The sequence below is a fragment of the Molothrus aeneus genome, chromosome 7 (genome assembly GCF_037042795.1).
Source record: "Molothrus aeneus isolate 106 chromosome 7, BPBGC_Maene_1.0, whole genome shotgun sequence".
NCBI lineage: Eukaryota > Metazoa > Chordata > Aves > Passeriformes > Icteridae > Molothrus > Molothrus aeneus.
Genome location: NC_089652.1, coordinates 33909229 through 33928427, shown reverse-complemented (window position 1 = coordinate 33928427; position 19199 = coordinate 33909229). Strand labels below are relative to the sequence as shown.

The 19199-nt window shown below is 35.8% G+C and overlaps 1 protein-coding gene across 1 annotated transcript in view; it reads left to right on the top strand.

Annotated features, from left to right (window-relative positions):
* LRP1B (LDL receptor related protein 1B) overlaps nt 1-19199 on the top strand; it is a 631162-nt gene that overhangs the window by 449229 nt on the left and 162734 nt on the right. Inside the window, exons 24-31 of the mRNA XM_066553313.1 lie at nt 656-853; nt 1506-1710; nt 3825-3989; nt 4503-4747; nt 11278-11409; nt 12593-12820; nt 15627-15801; nt 16130-16224. Coding sequence (XP_066409410.1) covers nt 656-853; nt 1506-1710; nt 3825-3989; nt 4503-4747; nt 11278-11409; nt 12593-12820; nt 15627-15801; nt 16130-16224 — 1443 coding nt within the window. The remainder of the gene's footprint in view (nt 1-655; nt 854-1505; nt 1711-3824; nt 3990-4502; nt 4748-11277; nt 11410-12592; nt 12821-15626; nt 15802-16129; nt 16225-19199) is intronic.

The window sequence follows — 19199 nt, the reverse complement described above, 5'->3', positions numbered from 1 at the left end:
AAAATCAATTTCATCATATGGTTGACCAATGCTGATCATGTTTAGAGATATTTTTATGCTCTTTGGTATCACTTTGGCACAAATCAGGCAGCATTAATTCATTAACAATGGAAGGAGAAAGTCATTGGTAGCTGGATTTGTGATGACGTGGCATCAAATGTTCATTTTCTTGCTTGATTGGCATGAGGGGTTCTTTATGCACTTCAATTGAAAACACAAGGTACACTGTATATTCAAAAGGTGCTTTATGTATTAGTAAATGGTTTCAGCTGATTGGCTTTTGAAACAATGTATGTTTTAATGGTTTCATTTTTCTGAACCTTTTGAGAAGCAGATTTTAAATTTGATAATGCTCTAATTATGGGCTCATAATGCTAGAGCTACAAAATACAGTTCAACAGTTGAGTCTGATATTCCCAAATTTAATGTCTAATATCTCTAGTTGGGATCAAAGATAATGCTAGAAGGGAGAATTAAGTAGTCTGTTGGACTGAAAAAGTAATTGAAAGACTCCTTATCAAAAGATGAATTGTTTTAATCATCTCTTTCTCCTGATAAAGTATTCTGTTTTTCACCTTCCACTTGTCATTTATATCAATTTGTTGCAATATCTTTTTTTATTATTCCTTTGAAATGTTTAATCTTCGTCTTCCAGATCCATTTGAGGCTTTCATAATTTTTTCTATTCGACATGAGATCAGAAAAATTGATCTTCACAAGCGTGACTACAGCCTCTTAGTTCCTGGTTTAAGAAACACAATAGCCCTGGATTTTCACTTCAGTCAGAGTTTACTGTACTGGACAGATGTGGTGGAGGATAAAATTTACAGAGGGAAGCTCTCTGATACTGGAGGTATGGATTGAATCTTTATTTCCTTAACAGTTGGAACACCTGCAGTTACAGGGCGTGAGACCGGGTCAGTCATAACTGAGCTGCCATCCTCAGAAACAGAATTTATGATGGCATTCTGCCTTTCACAAGGGCCATATCAAGGCTGTACTTCATTTCCAGGCCGAAAAAGACTTTTGTTATCAAAGTTTCCTTTTGCAGAGGGAAGAAAATGGCAAATGCAAAGAACTGGTGTTTCTTCCTGCTCCAATGAGTGCAATATTGATTTATTTCATTTTTTTTGCAGTTTATCTTCACCTTATTAAAAAAGTATAAAATTTTTTCAGATGTCTGATAAATTAGCTCCTCTCACTAGGTGAGAGATTCTCCTTTAAAATTTTATAGCATCCAGAAAGACTTTTTCTTTGCTCTGGTGACATACTGATGGCCTATAACTCAATATAATCTCATGATATATACAAAAGAGTTTCTACAAAATGTTCTTTGTTGAAGTGTATGTTCCAGTGCTTTCATCTAAAAGGCAAACCCCAAAAAATCCAGAAATTACTCCAAGAACATCTGATAAGCTTGTATGTCCATGTTCATTCTACCAGTCTCTACATCAGTTCTTTAAGAATCTCTTTTCCTCTTTCTTACTTTTAACTTTTTCTTTAAGGTGTTAGTGCCATTGAGGTTGTGGTGCAACATGGCCTGGCCACTCCTGAGGGTCTGACTGTGGATTGGATAGCAGGAAACATTTACTGGATAGACAGCAATTTGGACCAAATTGAAGTGGCAAAACTCGATGGCACTTTGAGGACAACGTTAATTGCTGGAGCTATGGAGCACCCAAGAGCTATTGCTTTGGATCCCAGATATGGGTAACTATAAATTATAAAAACATTATTTTTCCTTGTTGCAAAGTATTTTAAGGATGTTTAAATGTGATATTTGTTTCATTTCCTTTTTTCAATGTGGATGATAGCTAGAATGTTTGGGCTAACATTTCTGTGTGGTTAATGGACAGATTTAGGTGATTCTTCTCACTTAGAGACCAATTTTTTTGTTTGTTTTTGTGAGTTTTTTGTTATTGTGTTTGTTTTGGGTTATGTTGTTTGGGTTTTTTTGGTTGCTTTTTGTTGTTTTTGTTTTGGTGGGACTATAAAAATACGGCTTAGACATTACTGGAAGCCTTATGACTGAGTGAGATGAATGCCACCTTTTGTGTTTGGGTTTCATCTCTAAAGTGGAGATAATGCTTGCCAGCTCCTGTCAGTATTTTTTCTACCTATACATTAGGGATATGCTATAAATCAGAATATTATGTATATTCAATACCTCCATCCTCTTCCCAGAATTATCTCTCTTTCAGAGAGGGGGGAATACCCCAAACAAACAAAAACGTTCTTAAAAACAACAAAATTGACAAGGCACCAACCATAAATTAAATGTGGCCAAAAATAACACAACTGCCCTGTTTTCAAAGTCAAGATATTTCATTTTGTTTAGGAAATTGCTGTGATCTGTCATGTGTCTTCACTGAATATTTCTCTCAGAAGCAAAGCTGTGAATAAAAAAATAAATATTGATAAAGGTCCTAAATTCTGGGATCTAAATTGTGAATTAGGATGTACATGCCTTAATGATTAAGTCTTTTACCCTCTCAACTGAGCTGTTAGAAAGCTTATTTACAGAGTGCATTGCTTATCTATAAAGATCTTTAAAAGGAGGCATCCTGTTGGCAGAAAAATTGGCGGAGAAGTTGCTCAAATTAAATGGTTGTGAGGGAAAAAAAAAATCAAATCACCACTGTTCTTGAAACTGAAGGCTTAATCTGCCTTTTGAAGAGCCAGGAGCAATTGATGCTACATTATGTTAGAAGCCAGGAAAGAAAAGAAAATCTTTAAACACAGACAGGAATAGCTCCTCATCCTTTCACAAATAAATATGAATATACACTGGTGATTCAAGGAGAAGGGTTGTGTTAGGAGTGCACAAATCCTGTGTCTCAGTGGAGGCAGAGCTGCACTCCAGCCTGCAGTGGGGCTGAGCAGGTATTCTCAGTCTGCACCCATACAGATGTGTGCAAAATAAACATCTCTAGATAAAAACGTCCCCTGTGAACCCCCCTGGCTGCTAAGGCTGAAGATCTTTTAGTGGAAATACAAAAAACTTGTCAGAAGTTTTGTTCCTGTCTGGCTCTTTGCAATTAACTCTTTACAGCTTACCACAAGTTTTCCTATCAAAAGTATAATTTAACAGGTCTGTGCATTGTTGAAAATTCAGTAATCTAAGAACAGTTAGAGTTTATTTCTGTCTTCTTGGTGATGCTGCTTCTGTTAATTAACAAGACACTTCTTTGGTTATAACAATGAAAGTTCTCCTTATTAGAAAAACATTAGTGATGGTACAAAACTGAGAGAGACGACAATAAAACCTGTCTTTGAAGTTTTCTTAGCAAGTCTAATCTGTATAAAATTCATTAGTGACATAACAAAATCCAGGGGTCTTCATTAAAACACTCTTAAGAGTAGCTGAAAATCTCTTGTTTAGCCTGTTCCTTGATCCCTGCTACCTCAAATCACCTTTCTTCCCATTCTCCCCTCCCCATCCTTCTTATCCATGGATTGCTTTCAAAGGCTCTCATTATAATTCCTTTTAATGAGCTGGGTTTCTAATTATAGAGGGAAGACAAGGCAAGCTGCCACTTTGTAAGTGGACATGGAAAAGGGAATGCTATTAAACCCCTAGTTTTGTTTTTTTTTCGTGTTCTTTATTTTCATGATAGCTTTAACTAATAATGAAATATTACCTCCATGTTACCCTGAGGAATGTACATAGAGACCCAGATTGTTCTGTGTTTAATCCTTTCATTTCAAGTATGTGAATGGTTCAACCTTCTTTCCAACTGTTGCCTCATAAACCATTTCATATGTTTTCTTCATGCTTTAATATTTTCTTCTATCCCCCTTTCTTTCCCTTTTCCTGTCACCAGAATTCTGTTTTGGACAGACTGGGATGCAAATTTCCCTCGCATTGAGTCTGCTTCCATGAGTGGAGCAGAGAGGAAAATCATCTACAAGGACATGGACACTGGAGCCTGGCCCAATGGCCTCACTGTGGATCACTTTGAGAAAAGAATAGTGTGGACAGATGCCAGGTAAAGTGCTCACAGCATCCTTATGCTCATTCCTCCATGCAGAAATGTGAACTGCTGTCTAAGTGGAATGTAGTTATGGACAATATGGACATGAAGAGCCCTGGGCAGGCACATACACAAAATGTGCATTGCTTTAATTGTCCTGCCAGCTGTGGGATCACCCATAGTCCTGGCTCCTTGTGCCTTTCATGTGTCCTCCTTGACACTCATCCATGCAAGGCCCAAGTTAGTTCATTATTTTTTAAAGTTCATCTGAAAGAAAACTGAATTTTCTGTTTTATTTCTCATAGCATTGAGGCAAATTAAAGCATTATACAAACAAGTATTTCATATGTGTAGTTAAATTAATAATATGAACTTTATAATCTATCAAGTTAATGATTGCACTACAAAAATTCTTTGGTCTTGCCACTCTTACAAAGTAAGTTTTTTACACATTTTGCCCAATGTCATAATGGTCATGTGATTTTTTTTTTATTTTTACATAATCTTAAATTTGGGGTTGTCTTGTAGATCGGATGCCATTTATTCTGCATTGTATGATGGAACCAGCATGATAGAGATTATTCGGGGTCACGAATATCTTTCTCACCCTTTTGCTGTTTCTTTGTATGGGAGTGAAGTTTATTGGACAGATTGGAGGACCAATACCCTCGCCAAAGCCAATAAATGGACTGGCCAAAATGTCAGTGTAATACAAAAAACAAGTGCTCAGCCATTTGACCTCCAGATTTATCACCCAAGTCGCCAGCCACAAGGTGAATATTTATAGAAAAATTTATTGCTGAGGGGGGAAATAGGTATTCTTTTTATATATAAATATCTGGATTATTAGTAGAATAATTATTCCTCCTCTGAGGGGGGAAATAAGTGTTCTTTTTATACATAAATATCTGTGTATTGTTTTGTCTTGAACTGTTGTGTTCAGCACTGGATGAAGTCAAAAGCACACAACCCATGTGGCAGAAGTTTTTATTGGCTACAAATATATATATGTATAGGTTAGGACGTAATGTGCAAAATAGCAATGCTGAGGAAAAACCAGCATGAATTTTTTTGGTGAGATATAACAAAAGACAGTCCAATATTTCTCTATAAAATATTCAAAATGAAAAATACCATTGGAGGATGACCACTAATTAGTTACAGAATCTTTCACATTCTCTGGATAAATTTCAACTTTCCTGGCAAGAAGTTAATCTTAATACAATAATATTTTAGAATTTATCTCATGAATACTTGTTGTTTTTCTAATTTTTTTAATACTGAGAAATGATACTTTGTTTTTCTCCTCACCCAGGGTTTCTAGTTCTCAGTAAGGAACTTTTATGTTAGTAGGTTGTGAGCAGTCTTGACTTGAAAACTTCAAATCCTGACAATTTTGGATGGCTGTGTAAATGTATTGGAGCCCAGTTCTGCATTAGTTATCCCTAGAAAATGATGTTTAAAGATCTAATGTAAATGAGTACCTGCAAGTAAAATTCTACTGTACACTGGAAGGCAAAAGATTTAAGGAATGTTCTCACATGGAATAAAGGAAAAGCAATGAATACCACTCATTGTTGGGTAGTGTTTCCAAGAGTGGTGATAACTGTGGCCTCTCAATATGTGACATAAATTGTCAGGATTCATTCTTCTGATGCTTTTTTTTTTAAATAATAAAGAATGTATATTGAAGATATGTGTTACAGGGTTTTAGTGGATGTGAAGTCTCTTGGACTTCATCGCTTTCTGAAATAAGGCATTGATTTCCCTTATTCTTCAGAATTTACCTTTTGGGGCAGGGTTCTTAAAAGCTGTCTGACTTCTGCTGAAGATAATATGTGTGCTCAGGCAGTTAAAATAGGAGTGGAGCAGATATGCATCTCTGCATACACCTTTCAAATAAGTTATTTTTTCTTTCTTTTTTTTCCTTTAGTTTTAGGTTTTTGGGTGCGTTTGTTTGGGGGCTTTTGGCAATTTTTAATTTTTTTTTTTAATTTGGCAATTTTTCTTTTAATTTAATCGCTCATAACTTTGGTATTTGAGGAACACTGTTCCATATTTGATGTTTCTAAAGCAGCAGGAGAGTTGCTATTTGCCTTTTCTTGCTCTCAGAAAAAGAACAACTCCTTTCTGTTTGGAGTGGGGCCAGACAGCATCTTCAGAGGGATTCTGTAGCCTTGAGAGACATCAGGCAGTATTCCACAGTCACAGGTATCTTGGCCCCCAGGCAAAGAAAAGCTGTAGAAAAGTCTTCAGTTGTTTTTTGCCAAAATCAAGAAGTTCAAGGATCAAGTTGTGTAATTGCAGCTTTTATTTTATGATGTAGAAAGTACTGGATTCTGATTTATGTTTGGCATTCTGGGTTGGCTCTGAATTACTGTCTTCCAGCAGGAGCAATTTTTTTTCTTCAAAACTGCAGTACTTTTTATTTGAGCTGAAGAAATGATGATACTGCCTGATTACTTGTTAAATTTTCCTTTGAATTTGTAGCTATTTTGGCAATAAATGAACAAGACAGTGCGCAGGTTAGAATCTTAAAATAAAATTAGGAGTAGATTTACACTGCAAATTGTCAGTATGAGCAGAGCACTGCAGGATGAACATTTTGTATTTTCATCTCCATCTGGGTCATCTACGTGGGTGAAAGTTTATTAGCTTTTTATATATATATCAAGGAAGTTATTTTGATTGAAATGAAGTAGAGCAGAGCTAAATAAACTCTCCTAGCCTAGAGCCATTTTATTTGAGTCAATCTATGACAGATGCTAATTTAAGGTAGCAAAGTGAAAGTGAGATATTTGTAGGGATGATAAGTTCAGCTCTCAGCAAACCACAGGGATTGGGGAAGCTTTTCCCCTAATGCAGAATATTCTCAGGAATGTGAGCTTGAGCCCCACTTGTCTTCCCAGAATCAAAGCTGTGTGTCAGGAGTGCTGGTAAGATGGCAAACATCTGGGAAGATGTAAATTTTTTTTTTTTCAGCTTCCATTTTATTTTAAAAATCCACCTGCTGCAAAGAACAAGGTCTATTTTATTCACAAGAAGTTGTAGCAGTGCACTGCTGAGGATAGTGGTAAGGGGGGTAAATATAGAGCATTGAAAGGATCACAGCTTAAAAACATAACACTGTGAATTTCTCACACTTCCCCCCCCTTTTTTTGTTTATTTCTCCAAGGTACTAATTTGAATTAAAATTAAAAAACAAACATGGCTATGACATTATTTTTCTTTCTGCAGATTAAATTTTTATTTAGAAATCAGGACAAACAGTACAATAAGAAATATAGTATATTGGTGCCACTGGGCTCTTTTGTAATTAATAAAATGAAGAACTTTTAACTTCATAGCACTGCTTTGTTACAATATTCTATTGAGGCCCAGATTGCCAGCTGTTTAAAATAATAAACTCTTACAGAAATGTAGCTAAAGAAGAGAAGAACTAAGAAATTTTAATTTGAGATCTTATCTCAACCTTGTATATGTTCTTTTTACTTCAAAACGAGCAGAATGTTTGGTATACATATTTTAAATAATGCAAAATATATACACCAAAAAAAATCATTTTACTTATAATTATATTTTTATGTATGATTATTTTATTTATATTATACATATATATTTACTTATTTTTTATCTATATATAATTTTTATGTGATTTTCTACGCTTTATCAAGAATTGTGGTGTGTTTCTGTTTGTTTAGTTTCATGGTGAATATGTAAATTTCTTTACTGGCTAATATTTGAAATGAATGATTAAAAACTGAAACAGAGTGATTAGAGGAAATAAATATTTTACTTTAGAATTTCCACATCTGATCAGTCCTAACCTGCAAATTTCAAAGATTGGTGTTAAAATAACCAGATATAATCGGGCAGTATAAAGATTTACTTTGGCTGAGTACTTTGGCCTTAGGAAAAGCAATTCTGTTGGAGGTATTGACAGTGAGCAGAGGATTTGATGTGCAACTGGTTTTAAATATGAGGGGGAGTCAATTGCCAGCAATGTGAAAGCACCTTTTGATGTGACTGTAGCACAGATATTTGAATGTTTAGGTAGAATTCAAACCTTTTGAGCACTGTTAAAGTGTAAGATCAAACTTTGTCTCACTAAAATCTGGTGCCACGAAGGGACAAGCTCAATATGAAGTTAATGCAGGGGATGAGTTGGCCACAGGAAATGCATATTGAGAGGTTGTCAGAGTAAGTTTTCATTTGTCAGCTGGCAATGGAATGTCTTGAGTGGGTTCTTTTTAAGGGTTACTAGTCAAGAAAAGTAAGCATTTTGTTTAAATGAAGTTTTAGAGAGCAGTCAAGAAGCAATGTGACAGCACTGACATGTGTACACCTGTGCACAGCACTGTGACACAAACAGATTGACAAGCAATCAGCACTGGAAATCAATCAAATCATGAAAAAGGCTGTCCAGTCAGGGAAAATGCCAGATCTGTGGCTTGCTGTGATCAAAAGGAAAACAGATTGGTGGAAATGATTAGGAAAGGAATAAAGCAGCACAGGTAGTGAACTGTGATGCTGTATAAATCCATACCACTCCCACAGCTGGAATACTGTATACAGATCATATACAGCACATCAAGAAAGCCTGACAGGCTGATCAAGAGTATGGGACAGGTTTTGCTGTGGGGACAGGTTGGCTGATGCTGCTGGAAATAACATTTATAGACAGGCTTCTGTATGGTGGCAGTCTGTGAAATCATAAATGGCACAGAAAAGGTGAGTAACAAATGCTTATGAGGTTATTCACAATAGAAATAGAAGTGTTAGGATGAGCACAAGAAAAGAAAAAAAACAAATTTTTGAGAGTCAGAGCAATAACAGTGTGCCCTCAGGAGAATTAGTTTTTATTAGGAAATAAAGAGTAGGCTTAGCTGTTATTCAATGAAAGCAGTATGAATATGAAAGGAACCTATAAATATGTGTTGCTAGAAGTAATGTTTAGATCATGGTACTTTGCTCCTAGAGTTGTGCACTCATGTGGAAACAAACACATCTGCTTTATAACATTTCTTTTCCCACCAATTTTGTGTTCTGTGCAATATGGGGGGAGTTGTGATGTGAACAGGACACAAATTGCACTGACTCCTTGGTGGACGCTTGGAGCACACTGGAGCTACAACACTCTCTTTAAAATAATCATTAACCAATGTGCCTTTTTTTTTTTTTTTTGTCCTTCTTTTTAAATTCCATTCCATAAAGCACTACTTGCATGGAAAGACAATACAGGGATTAATTATTCTTCGGCTCAAAGTAAATCCTTGTCACAGATGGTTGTGTGCATACAGAGAGGTTGAAATTCCACAGAAATTACTGCTCTGTATTGGCAAATAAATGAAAGGAAATGCTTCTCTGCAAAAACAGGACCAGATTTTTACAGTCTTGCAACACCAGTGGAAAAAATGCCAAAAAATTGCAGGAGGTTGAATCTCTAGCTGGTGTCCTGATATCTCTTAGAACATAAATGATTCTGTGATCTCCTTCACAATATCTTCAAAACGCTAATTTATGTTTTGTTCCTGATGTACACTCCTTAGGGGTAGATGACTTCTCTTTACTAATAGTTTATTAATAATTGGAAAGGGTCCCTGAGCCTTGTTAACTTCCGTGTCTTTTCTTCAACTCCACTTTTTTTTTGTCCTCCACATGAAGTTGTGAACTTACTGCAAGAGATCACCCTAGATTTTATCTGTGTTCCTATTGATACAAGAAAAGTGATGTTAAATAAACATTCTTCTTTTTTAGTTCCTGGGAAAGGCTGAGTGGCCTCCAGTGCTTAAAAGGGGCAAATGGGATCATTTTGTAGAAAACAGTAAAAGCCTGGTTTGTGGTTTTTGGTGTTTTGGGTTAGGGGTTTTTTTTGTTTTGGTTGGTTGGTTGGTTTTGGGTTTTTTTTTTTTTTTGGTTTGTGTTTGGTTTTTGTTATTTTGTTGTTTTTGGGGGTTTTTGGTTTGTTTTTTTGTTGTTATTGTTTTAATAGAATGATGGCTAAATTGCAATTAACGTGTTTTTCCAAGATTTTGGAAGCTTCTTTCTTCCCACAGTACAGGTTAGACTAGTATGAAGTTAAAGGATTCAGGAACTGCTGGATAAATTTAAGGAAGCAAGCCCTGGTGGAAAAAAAAATGGTTCAATGAAGCAAACTTTGTCTTCAAATTTTAGTGGTTGAATTTGAGCTAAATTTATTTTTTAAGGAAATTCATACATTTGATTCCTGTGATTATCTAATTTCTTGTACTGCAGCCTAGCACAATGTTAGGGAAACATATTCTACACTAATTTGTTTTGTTAATTATAAGTTTGTCTTTGAGTTAGTCAATCCACTTCCTTTTTCATCATTGTTAATTTTCAAGGGTTTTTTTTTTTCTCACAAAAGGAAGACTCAACATTATTTCTGTTTATGCTTGAAATGTCTCTTCAGCGGTGCTCTGGAGCTTTGGGGTTTATAACAAGGAATGAAGATGATAAGAACCATTTCCAGGTTTTGTTGGACTCAGGGGCTCCTCTGTGGTCAGCTTTCTTCCTGCTCTTTAAAGCAATTTCAGCGCATCTTATTCAGTCAGTGAACTATAGGAAACAACTTGTGAAAAGCTACACATAGGAGAGGTTTTCTTTGAGAAAGCAGAAATACTTTGCTATGTTTTTGTTGGGTTTTTGGGATTTTTTCCATTTCAGATTCTCTTTCTGTGTTAGATTTCCAACTAATATTCTAGTAAGGAAATCAAATTGAGAAGAAAATTGAATTTGCCATAGTTCATCTCATAATCTAAGCTTTGACTATTGCTTTCACACAATTAAATCTGTTTTTCAGGTCCACATCATATTGACATTTTTTTAAACCCATGTGTCTTGATTAGGCGTGTAAGATTTAAATCTTATGAAAAGGCTGCAAAATTCTTATCTCCATGGGAAAATTATATCCAGCTGGTTCCTAAACTTAAAATTATAAACTGTGACTTTATTAAAAAGCAAAAATTAAATATGTATAGATATATATATAGATATATCTAAAGGTGTTGCTATGGGGCGAATATATTATTTATATGTATATATATGTATGTATATATGTATATGTATATATATATTTTCTTGGACTAGAGTTGAATATTAGCCTATAAGTTGAATATTAGCCTATAAGAAGTTGTTAGAGTACAAGCTTAGTTAATCACTTAGACTGGGTTTGTCTTCAGACAGAATTTTTACCTTCTCCCAGCTGTTTGGCAAACCCTGATATTTAACAGTGTTTTTAGTAGTGTTTTACATGTTGTGTGTTTCAATGATTGTGTTTTAGCTCCCAACCCTTGTGCTGCTAACGAGGGCAGGGGTCCCTGCTCTCACATGTGTCTGATCAATCACAACAGAAGTGCTGCCTGTGCCTGTCCACACCTGATGAAACTGTCTTCAGACAAAAAAACATGTTATGGTAAGTTTTCCTCCCACAGCCTGTCAATTGCATTGATTTTAGAATCAATGGACAAATTAATGTTAAAAATAAAATCTGCACGGTGCTTTTTAATGGTGTGTTTTAAAAGGTGAAGCTGCTTTTTGAGAATCGATGACTTATTCTAATAGCTGAGGTCTGTGGTGCTTTGATATTTGCTGCCACAGCTGTTCTTTTGTGCTGCTGCTGTGTGTGATGTGTTCATAAAATTTATCTCTGCAAAACAGAAAGCTTTATACTGAAACATGCATCCTCCCAACATTGTGAGTCAGGTAAGCTGAATAACAAAAAGATGCTTAATACCTTAAATCTCTACCTGCTCTGGAGTTGTCTTAGTTTCATTTTCAAGGATTAAAAAACAAAGAGTAAATATTAGAAGTGCATCCTTGCAGGGAAGTTTTATAAAAAACTGCAATACACACTTTTAAGCTCTAAAAGCCCTTGAAATGTCAAATAATTGTGTGTATTATCTATAAAAGCTTGTACTAAATCATCCTTTTTACTGTTGATTAATAACATTCAAGAAATAGAAAAGAAAATAATATTTTGGCACATCAGGGATATTGCAGGGAAAAAAAAGTTACTTTTACTGTTCATTTGCAGGTGCTTACTCCAACTATTCAGAGTTTTGAGATTAAAAAGAGAGCTCTGCTTTGCCTTTAATTTATCATCCTTTTTCACTAGTGGAGGTGTAAATTAAAACAACCAATTTGCCCTTTTTGTTCTAGCTGTTTGCTTTTCACATACATACATTTGCTGTTTGCAAAACTTCCCTTTTACAGTGAATCTGATGCCCTGAGATACCAAATGTTAATATCTCTTACAATGTGCAGGTGAAACAGGATTTGTTTGAATGGACTAAAGAGGGTGAAATGTTTAAAATAACATTTTCAACATTTTTTTTCTTTCACACTCATAAGACCATATTGATTTAGAAGTATGGTAACAATGTCCAATATACAGAATTCTTATGTTTTTTCTGTGTTTTTATGCTCTATAACATTCTTTCTCAAGTGTCACTAGGCTGCAGATTTTCTGGAGATGTTTAATCACGTTTATAAATGTCATCTGCACCTTTGTGAAGTGCTCTCAAATGAATGACTTTGATTTCTGTTAGAGATGTTGTGAAGAGGATGAGGAATGACGTTTTCCCTTTTTCTAACAGAAAGAAAGAAGTTTCTTCTTTATGCAAGGCGTTCAGAAATAAGAGGGGTGGATATAGAGAACCCATATTTCAACTTCATCACAGCCTTCACTGTTCCTGACATTGATGATGTGACAGTCATAGATTTTGATGCTGTTGAGGAACGTTTATACTGGACTGATGTGAAAACACAGACCATCAAACGTGCCTTCATCAATGGGACTGGCTTAGAAACCATCATTTCAAGAGGTAAATAGCACAGCATTGAAGTAAAAATAATTCCTTCTAGGTAAATGAGCATGCTAAAATAGGAACATGCAGGTTGTTGATATATGTAACTTGCCCCGGTATTGGATAATTGATCTAAACAATAAGCAAGCAGAATTTTCTTTAGGATACTAGTTCACTTTATTGATTAATAATTCAATATTATGTAAACAAATTGGGCTGTAATTTTGCACTGATTTTGTGCAAGACTGAAATGTGTAGTAAGAAAAAGGAAGCTAATGTCTTGAAGGTAGAAAGAATAAAGACGAAAAGCAGGAGAAGCACGGTATTCTGACATAGCTTTGCACTGAGGAATTTCCTGTGTCCTTTGGTCACCTATGTTGACCTAGCAATGCAATGGGCTCTGTCAGGGTGATTTTCTCTTTCTAGTCTGTGTAGATCTCTCAGCTTTGGGACCATTGGTGAAACCACAACACGGCAGCCTTTGGTGATATTGGTGTAATTTTGGTGATACTGCTGTAATGTGGTTTTCTTCTGTACAGAATATGTACATAAGTAGAGAAACTTAATGAATGTAAAGTCTATACCTGGTTGCTTCAACCCTATTTCAGTAGCCCTGGTACTGAAGTGAAAGCCATTTTTTGTCCTTGGTAACATTTGGTTTGTGTTTCCAACCTCTGTCAGCTCCTCTCCTGGCAGCACTTGTTGTTCTACTTTGTAGTGAACCTACCTGCTTGAAAATAGGAAAAACTGACTATGTGAAAACAAATTTTTCTAACTCTGGTTCCCCAACAGTTAAGGAATGTTTGGTGGGGAAGAAGAGAAAAGAAATAGCTCAGTTGTGTAAGATCAGACCTTTTCTGACTTGGAGAACAAATAAACCATGTAGTTGATTATCTGGGGACTTTAGAAAATAAATAGTTCAAGCTCTGCCTCTTGTTTCACTTTAGAATAAATTACTTCTGTGTTAGCACATTTTGGGAAATGTTTGGACAAATATGGCAATTTCCCCATTTTCTTGACTGTGAATTCATTTATTTTGCATAGCTACTTTTTCTTCTCCCCTGCTATTTCAGAGACAACTTTATTAACAATCAGATATGTTTTTCAGTCCCAGTAATCAGAATAAGGCTTAGAATACCTGCTAGAGATCTTTATATCAGGCATTCAGGTGCCCAACAGAGGGACTTGTTGCTTGCTTTTTTTCAGAAAGTAGTAGAACAAAAAAGTTGCTTATTATAGAAAAACCGCTGAACTTGTCAAGGAACTTAATGAAACCAAAAGAAATATACTATTGTTTCATATTCCTTTTATTATGGTAGTTTCTGTGGTAGAGTTTTTTTGTGGTTTGTTTTGTTTTGATTTCTTTTATGGAATTTTTTTTAATTCCAGATGTAACTTTTTAATCATTAAGTTTGAGAAAATTACAATGTTCTGGCACATCAAAACATTGTAAAGACTATTTATTATATGTAAACTATCTTATTTGCTTACAGTTTTATTCTTATACTTCTTATAAGAACATAAGAAGCTGTGTAAGCACGTCCTGCTGGGGTTCTCATTGGGTGAAGTCTCATGCCAGTGTCACAAAGATGCCAAGTCATTCTTTAATCTTTTTAAGAGTATAAAATTATTATTTTCTATCCTACAGGCAAAAAAAAAACCCGAAAAACCAAAAAAACAGAAGGGCAGGAGAGCAATTTAAAATGGGTCAAGGACTGTGTGTTTGATGTCCTTTGCTGCATTTTGTGGTGTTGGCAAACTTCCTAATGCCCAATCACTGCTCAGCCTCATGGATGTGCAAAGCAGTCCTCAGCCACTTCCATGTCAGTTTGTCAAGGGCAGTAATCCTGTCAGGGCAAATTACCATGTGGAGTTGACAGGAGATGTGTATAAATGATGAACTATAATGAATCATTGGATCACCCTTGGCCTGTTGCCTTCTCCACAAAGATGCCAGCCACTATTAACTCAGGACAGAGGGGTGTGTTGGTACCTAGAGATGGAGCAGTGACTTTCCACCCAGTATTTCAGGCAGATTTTAACACAGATTGACAGTTATTTAAATACCTTGCTAAGGAAGACCATCAAGTTACCAAATCAGTCTTATCATATTCCTGTTTTGCTGCCTCAGGTAATAATTGTGCTGTGACCCTCAGCCCCCACAGCTGCTCTTTGGTGGGGAAGAGAATCAGAAGGGTAAAAGTGAGAAAAGTCTTGTGTATCTTATAAAAAAACCCCTTAATTTGAAAAGTAAAAGCTATGAACAGCAAGAAAGCAAAATAAAGAATGCATTCCCTTCTTCCCATTGGCTGACAGATGTTTTGCCATATCAGGGAAGGCAGGGCAGTAACTTGACATCTTCAAACCCTTCAAAAATAAAACCAGTGAACTTCTCCAGTGACACAAATATTTAAGAGCTACAGTGGTTTTAATCCAGATCCTCTGCACTGAGCCTTTGTGGAGCTGAGGTAGGAAGGAGGCTTTTAAATTTCAGCATAGCATTGTTTTAGAATGCCACTGAGCAATAAACACTTTCTGAAGAAGAAAAATACAATGCAGAAGTTCAGCATCTCTGATTAATTTTTTGGGATAATAGGTTTCATGCTGTGAATATTCAGTGAGATTTTCATATTCTTTTTGTTAGTGTATCAGGCCCAGGAAGAAACATAAAGATTATTAATTCTTGGCAACTACTTAATAAATCCATCTGAATAGAATATTGCACAGTATTGTTAACAAACTGTAGAATAATTTATTTTTTTTTTTTTTAACACGGACAACAATCCAGAAAAAAAATCAAACAAACTGCTTTCCCTTTTTGCAGATATTCAGAGTATCAGAGGTCTTGCAGTGGATTGGATATCCCGTAATTTATACTGGATTAGCTCAGAATTTGATGAAACCCAAATTAACGTGGCACATTTGGATGGTTCCTTGAAAACCTCAATCATCCATGGAATCGACAAACCCCAGTGTCTTGCAGTTCACCCAGTAAAAGGGTAAGGTGTCCGTGGTTGGGATAAATAAACTGCTGTAAAACTCATCAGAAGGTGGCTCTTCATTTATATTTTAAGTTTGGCCATTCTTCATATTTAAGTTTGGCCATTAAGTTTTCTGTCAAACTTGAAAGCACAAATTTTAAAGACTTTACTGAAAATATCTTAACAATACTTCCCTTAGAAAGCTGCTGATAAAATCATGTAACTATAATTTTATTTATTAGTTTTGCACTTTGTCTCCTAAACTGATGAATGTTTTCACTGCTAACTCATTGGAAACACTGTGTGCACAAAGCAATATTGCAAATACTTAAATTCTCCTCTTCAGGAAGCTCTACTGGACGGATGGCAACACAATCAACATGGCAAACATGGATGGCAGCAACAGCAAAATTCTCTTTCAGAATCAAAAAGATCCTGTTGGTAAATATCTGCTTTCCTGTTTCTTTTTTAACTGAGAGTGATTTATTATGGACATTATCTTGAATTCCTATTTATATGTACAATGAGATTTTTCATCTACCTTGATAAGAACAGACATAAAGAAATGAACTACACTTGTGTTACTGTTGTGTTTCACAATTTAAGATGCTTTTGGCCCATTCTAACTGAAATCCACTGTAGATTTAGTGGAATATTATTGACTTTTAGGACTACAGTAGACTGAAGGAGACCCCATCTATATTTATCAATTTTTGTATCATGGTTACAAAAATGTGGAGGTCAGGGTTTTAATAAGTCATGGATATTTGTGAGAGGATGCTTTGACTGCAAATGTAGATCCTTCCTCACCAGAATCTCAGCTGCATAATCAAAATATAGACTGACCCTTAACTTTTTACACAGAGAAAAAAGCCAGAGATGAAGAATGAATTTCAAATCATGACTTAACCTCAGTTTTAGTATCTGGAGATTCACATAGTTTATCATAAAATTATGGCACTTAAAAAAGAAAAAAAAAAAGCTCTTTTCATGTGTACTTTTTGGTTTTGCTCAAGTCTCTCTTTGTAGATAATTTCATTTTTTAGGGAGTTAAAGTGGTAATGTCAATTGTTGCTGCCTTATTAATGGCCCACCAATAAAGTGAATTTAAAACATTTGGTTTTTTACAACTGAATGCATTAAGCAAGCAGAAGTGAAAGTGATTTAAAGAATTCAGTAAATTTGACATAAGAGCAACATGACATGCATTTTAGAGTCTAAATTCAATGAATTTTGTAGAAATTACTTGATAACTGTTTTACTGTTGATAAGATTATCTGTCTATCCACTTGAAGAGACAATTACCTTTTTATCTGGAGAGAAAAGTGTGGCAAACCCACTAATTTTAAGGTGAAGAAAAAACACTTTTAATAACATTGGAACAATATTAAGGACAGCTCTGTGCAACACTGTGCTCTGAATATTTTGTGATCAGAAGTCTCAAGGTCCTAAATTGCAATGCTTAGTGTTTCCAGTATCAAACTCTGAAATAAAATATGTGCAAAATGCCAGTTTCAATGGTTTAAATATTTTTTCCATAAGCAAAATACAGTCCCATGCTAAGAACAACAAAATCCTTCTAAAGATTTAGAAAGTAGCAGTCTTAAAACCCTAATTTAATATTTCATTTTTTTCTCTGAGAAAACTGTCTTTTTCCTTAATTGATGCTCCAGTTCATGCAGTGCTAATTTTGAGTGTTTGGGGAGTTCTCAGGTAGATTGCTGAAAAAGACAAATATCTGGTTTATTAGAGTTGGATATCCTAGAAATTGATGGGATGTTCTTAATGCAAAATTGAAGAATTTGAAAACTGAGGGAATTTTCCAATCTGTGACCTGAATTAAGCTGATGGATTTATTTTCCCTATTTGAGCTCCATCAAAACAAGGAGACAATTTTTCAATTACCGTATTTTCTATTATTACCAAGAATATTTTAGTTTGGAAATTTTGGGAACTGATACTCTGAGGATGACACATGGTATAATTTATTTTTCTCTTAACTAGTAAAAACTAGTTATGTTTTGCTGGTCCATTCTGCAGTTCTAAAAGTCTCCAGTGCTAGCACATATATTTGTTGATAAAAAGCTGGTCATTGGACTGCCAACAATCTGTATTCTTAGGAATTCAGAATTCATGCTTAATTTTATACTTTGTTGGGCAAATAATTTTCTCATTTGAATTCCCTGAGAGCAATGTTGTGCAGTCCTCATTTTCAGATTCACTTCAGCAGCTCATAAGGTTTAAGCCAGTTACATTTGAGATCATCATGAATATCTGTGATGCTTATGGCTAATAAACCACTCGTTTTCATTAGTAAAGCAGGACAATTCCTGAAAAAAATCTATTTAAACATGCTCTGCCTACATTAGAAATAATGTGTTTTTGCAAAGGTTGGTAATAGGTGGGAAGTATTTGGGGGACAATAACGTGCTAGGCTTGTGTAGAAGGAGACAGGAAAGTTTTTCATGTCAATTGATGCTGTGTAGTTGGAATTCCTGTGTGAAGAAGCACCAGTTGGATATCTGAAGTATAAAACCAGACAGGACAGGACTGTAATTGGTGCTCAGCTGGCACTGGCAGTGCCTCACAAGCAGATCCCATCCGGGGGCAATCTGGGCAGCTGCTCATGGGCAGGAGCTGTGGCACATCCCAAAAGCTGCTCATCTCGGAGCAAGGGAATCTTCCTGCTGGTGTATTCCCTGTGAACCAACGCTGAATTCCCAGGGAAGTTCCCTGTGCTGAGAATTGCCTGTGCTGTGCCTGTGTCCAGGATCCCTGGTGCTCTGTGCTCGGAGGGAGGGTGGTTGTGCAAACGTGAGGATGTGACGCTGTGAGACGAGTCCCTCCTGAAGGCACTGCTCCAGATCCTCTCCCCAGTGTGTGATGTTGCATCCTGGGTGATACCCTTGCAGAGAGGTGGAAGGAAATATCAGTCCCTGCACAGGGATTGGAAAGGTGTTTTTTAGGAGCTTAGAAAGCAAACGCCTTTTAGCCTGCTGTGTCAAATGTGCGTGAAGAAGTAGTGACACGATGGCAGCTGTAAGGGCTGTAGCTCATGGCACTGCTCTCTCCTGTCAGGGTTTCCAAAACAGCTTTCCACAGGATGGAAAAGACTACAGTACAATATCCAGAGCTTGACCCATGCAGTAAAATACACTATTTTTGGCAACTTGCTGCTGGATACTTAGCATGAGTTCTGGGAAAGCTGGTGCACTGAAGCAAATTGTTATGGCGGGTATTGTTACCATGCCAAGAATATTTCACTGTGGAAAATCTCCTGCTACCACTTCTTGAACATTTTTAAAGGATTACAGAAGTCTGAAATACATTATCTCCTAGTTCTTTGCCCTTGCTTTCAGAAAACTCTATACTTTATTCATTTAGCAGCTTATTTTGCAAGTATCTTTATGTTGACA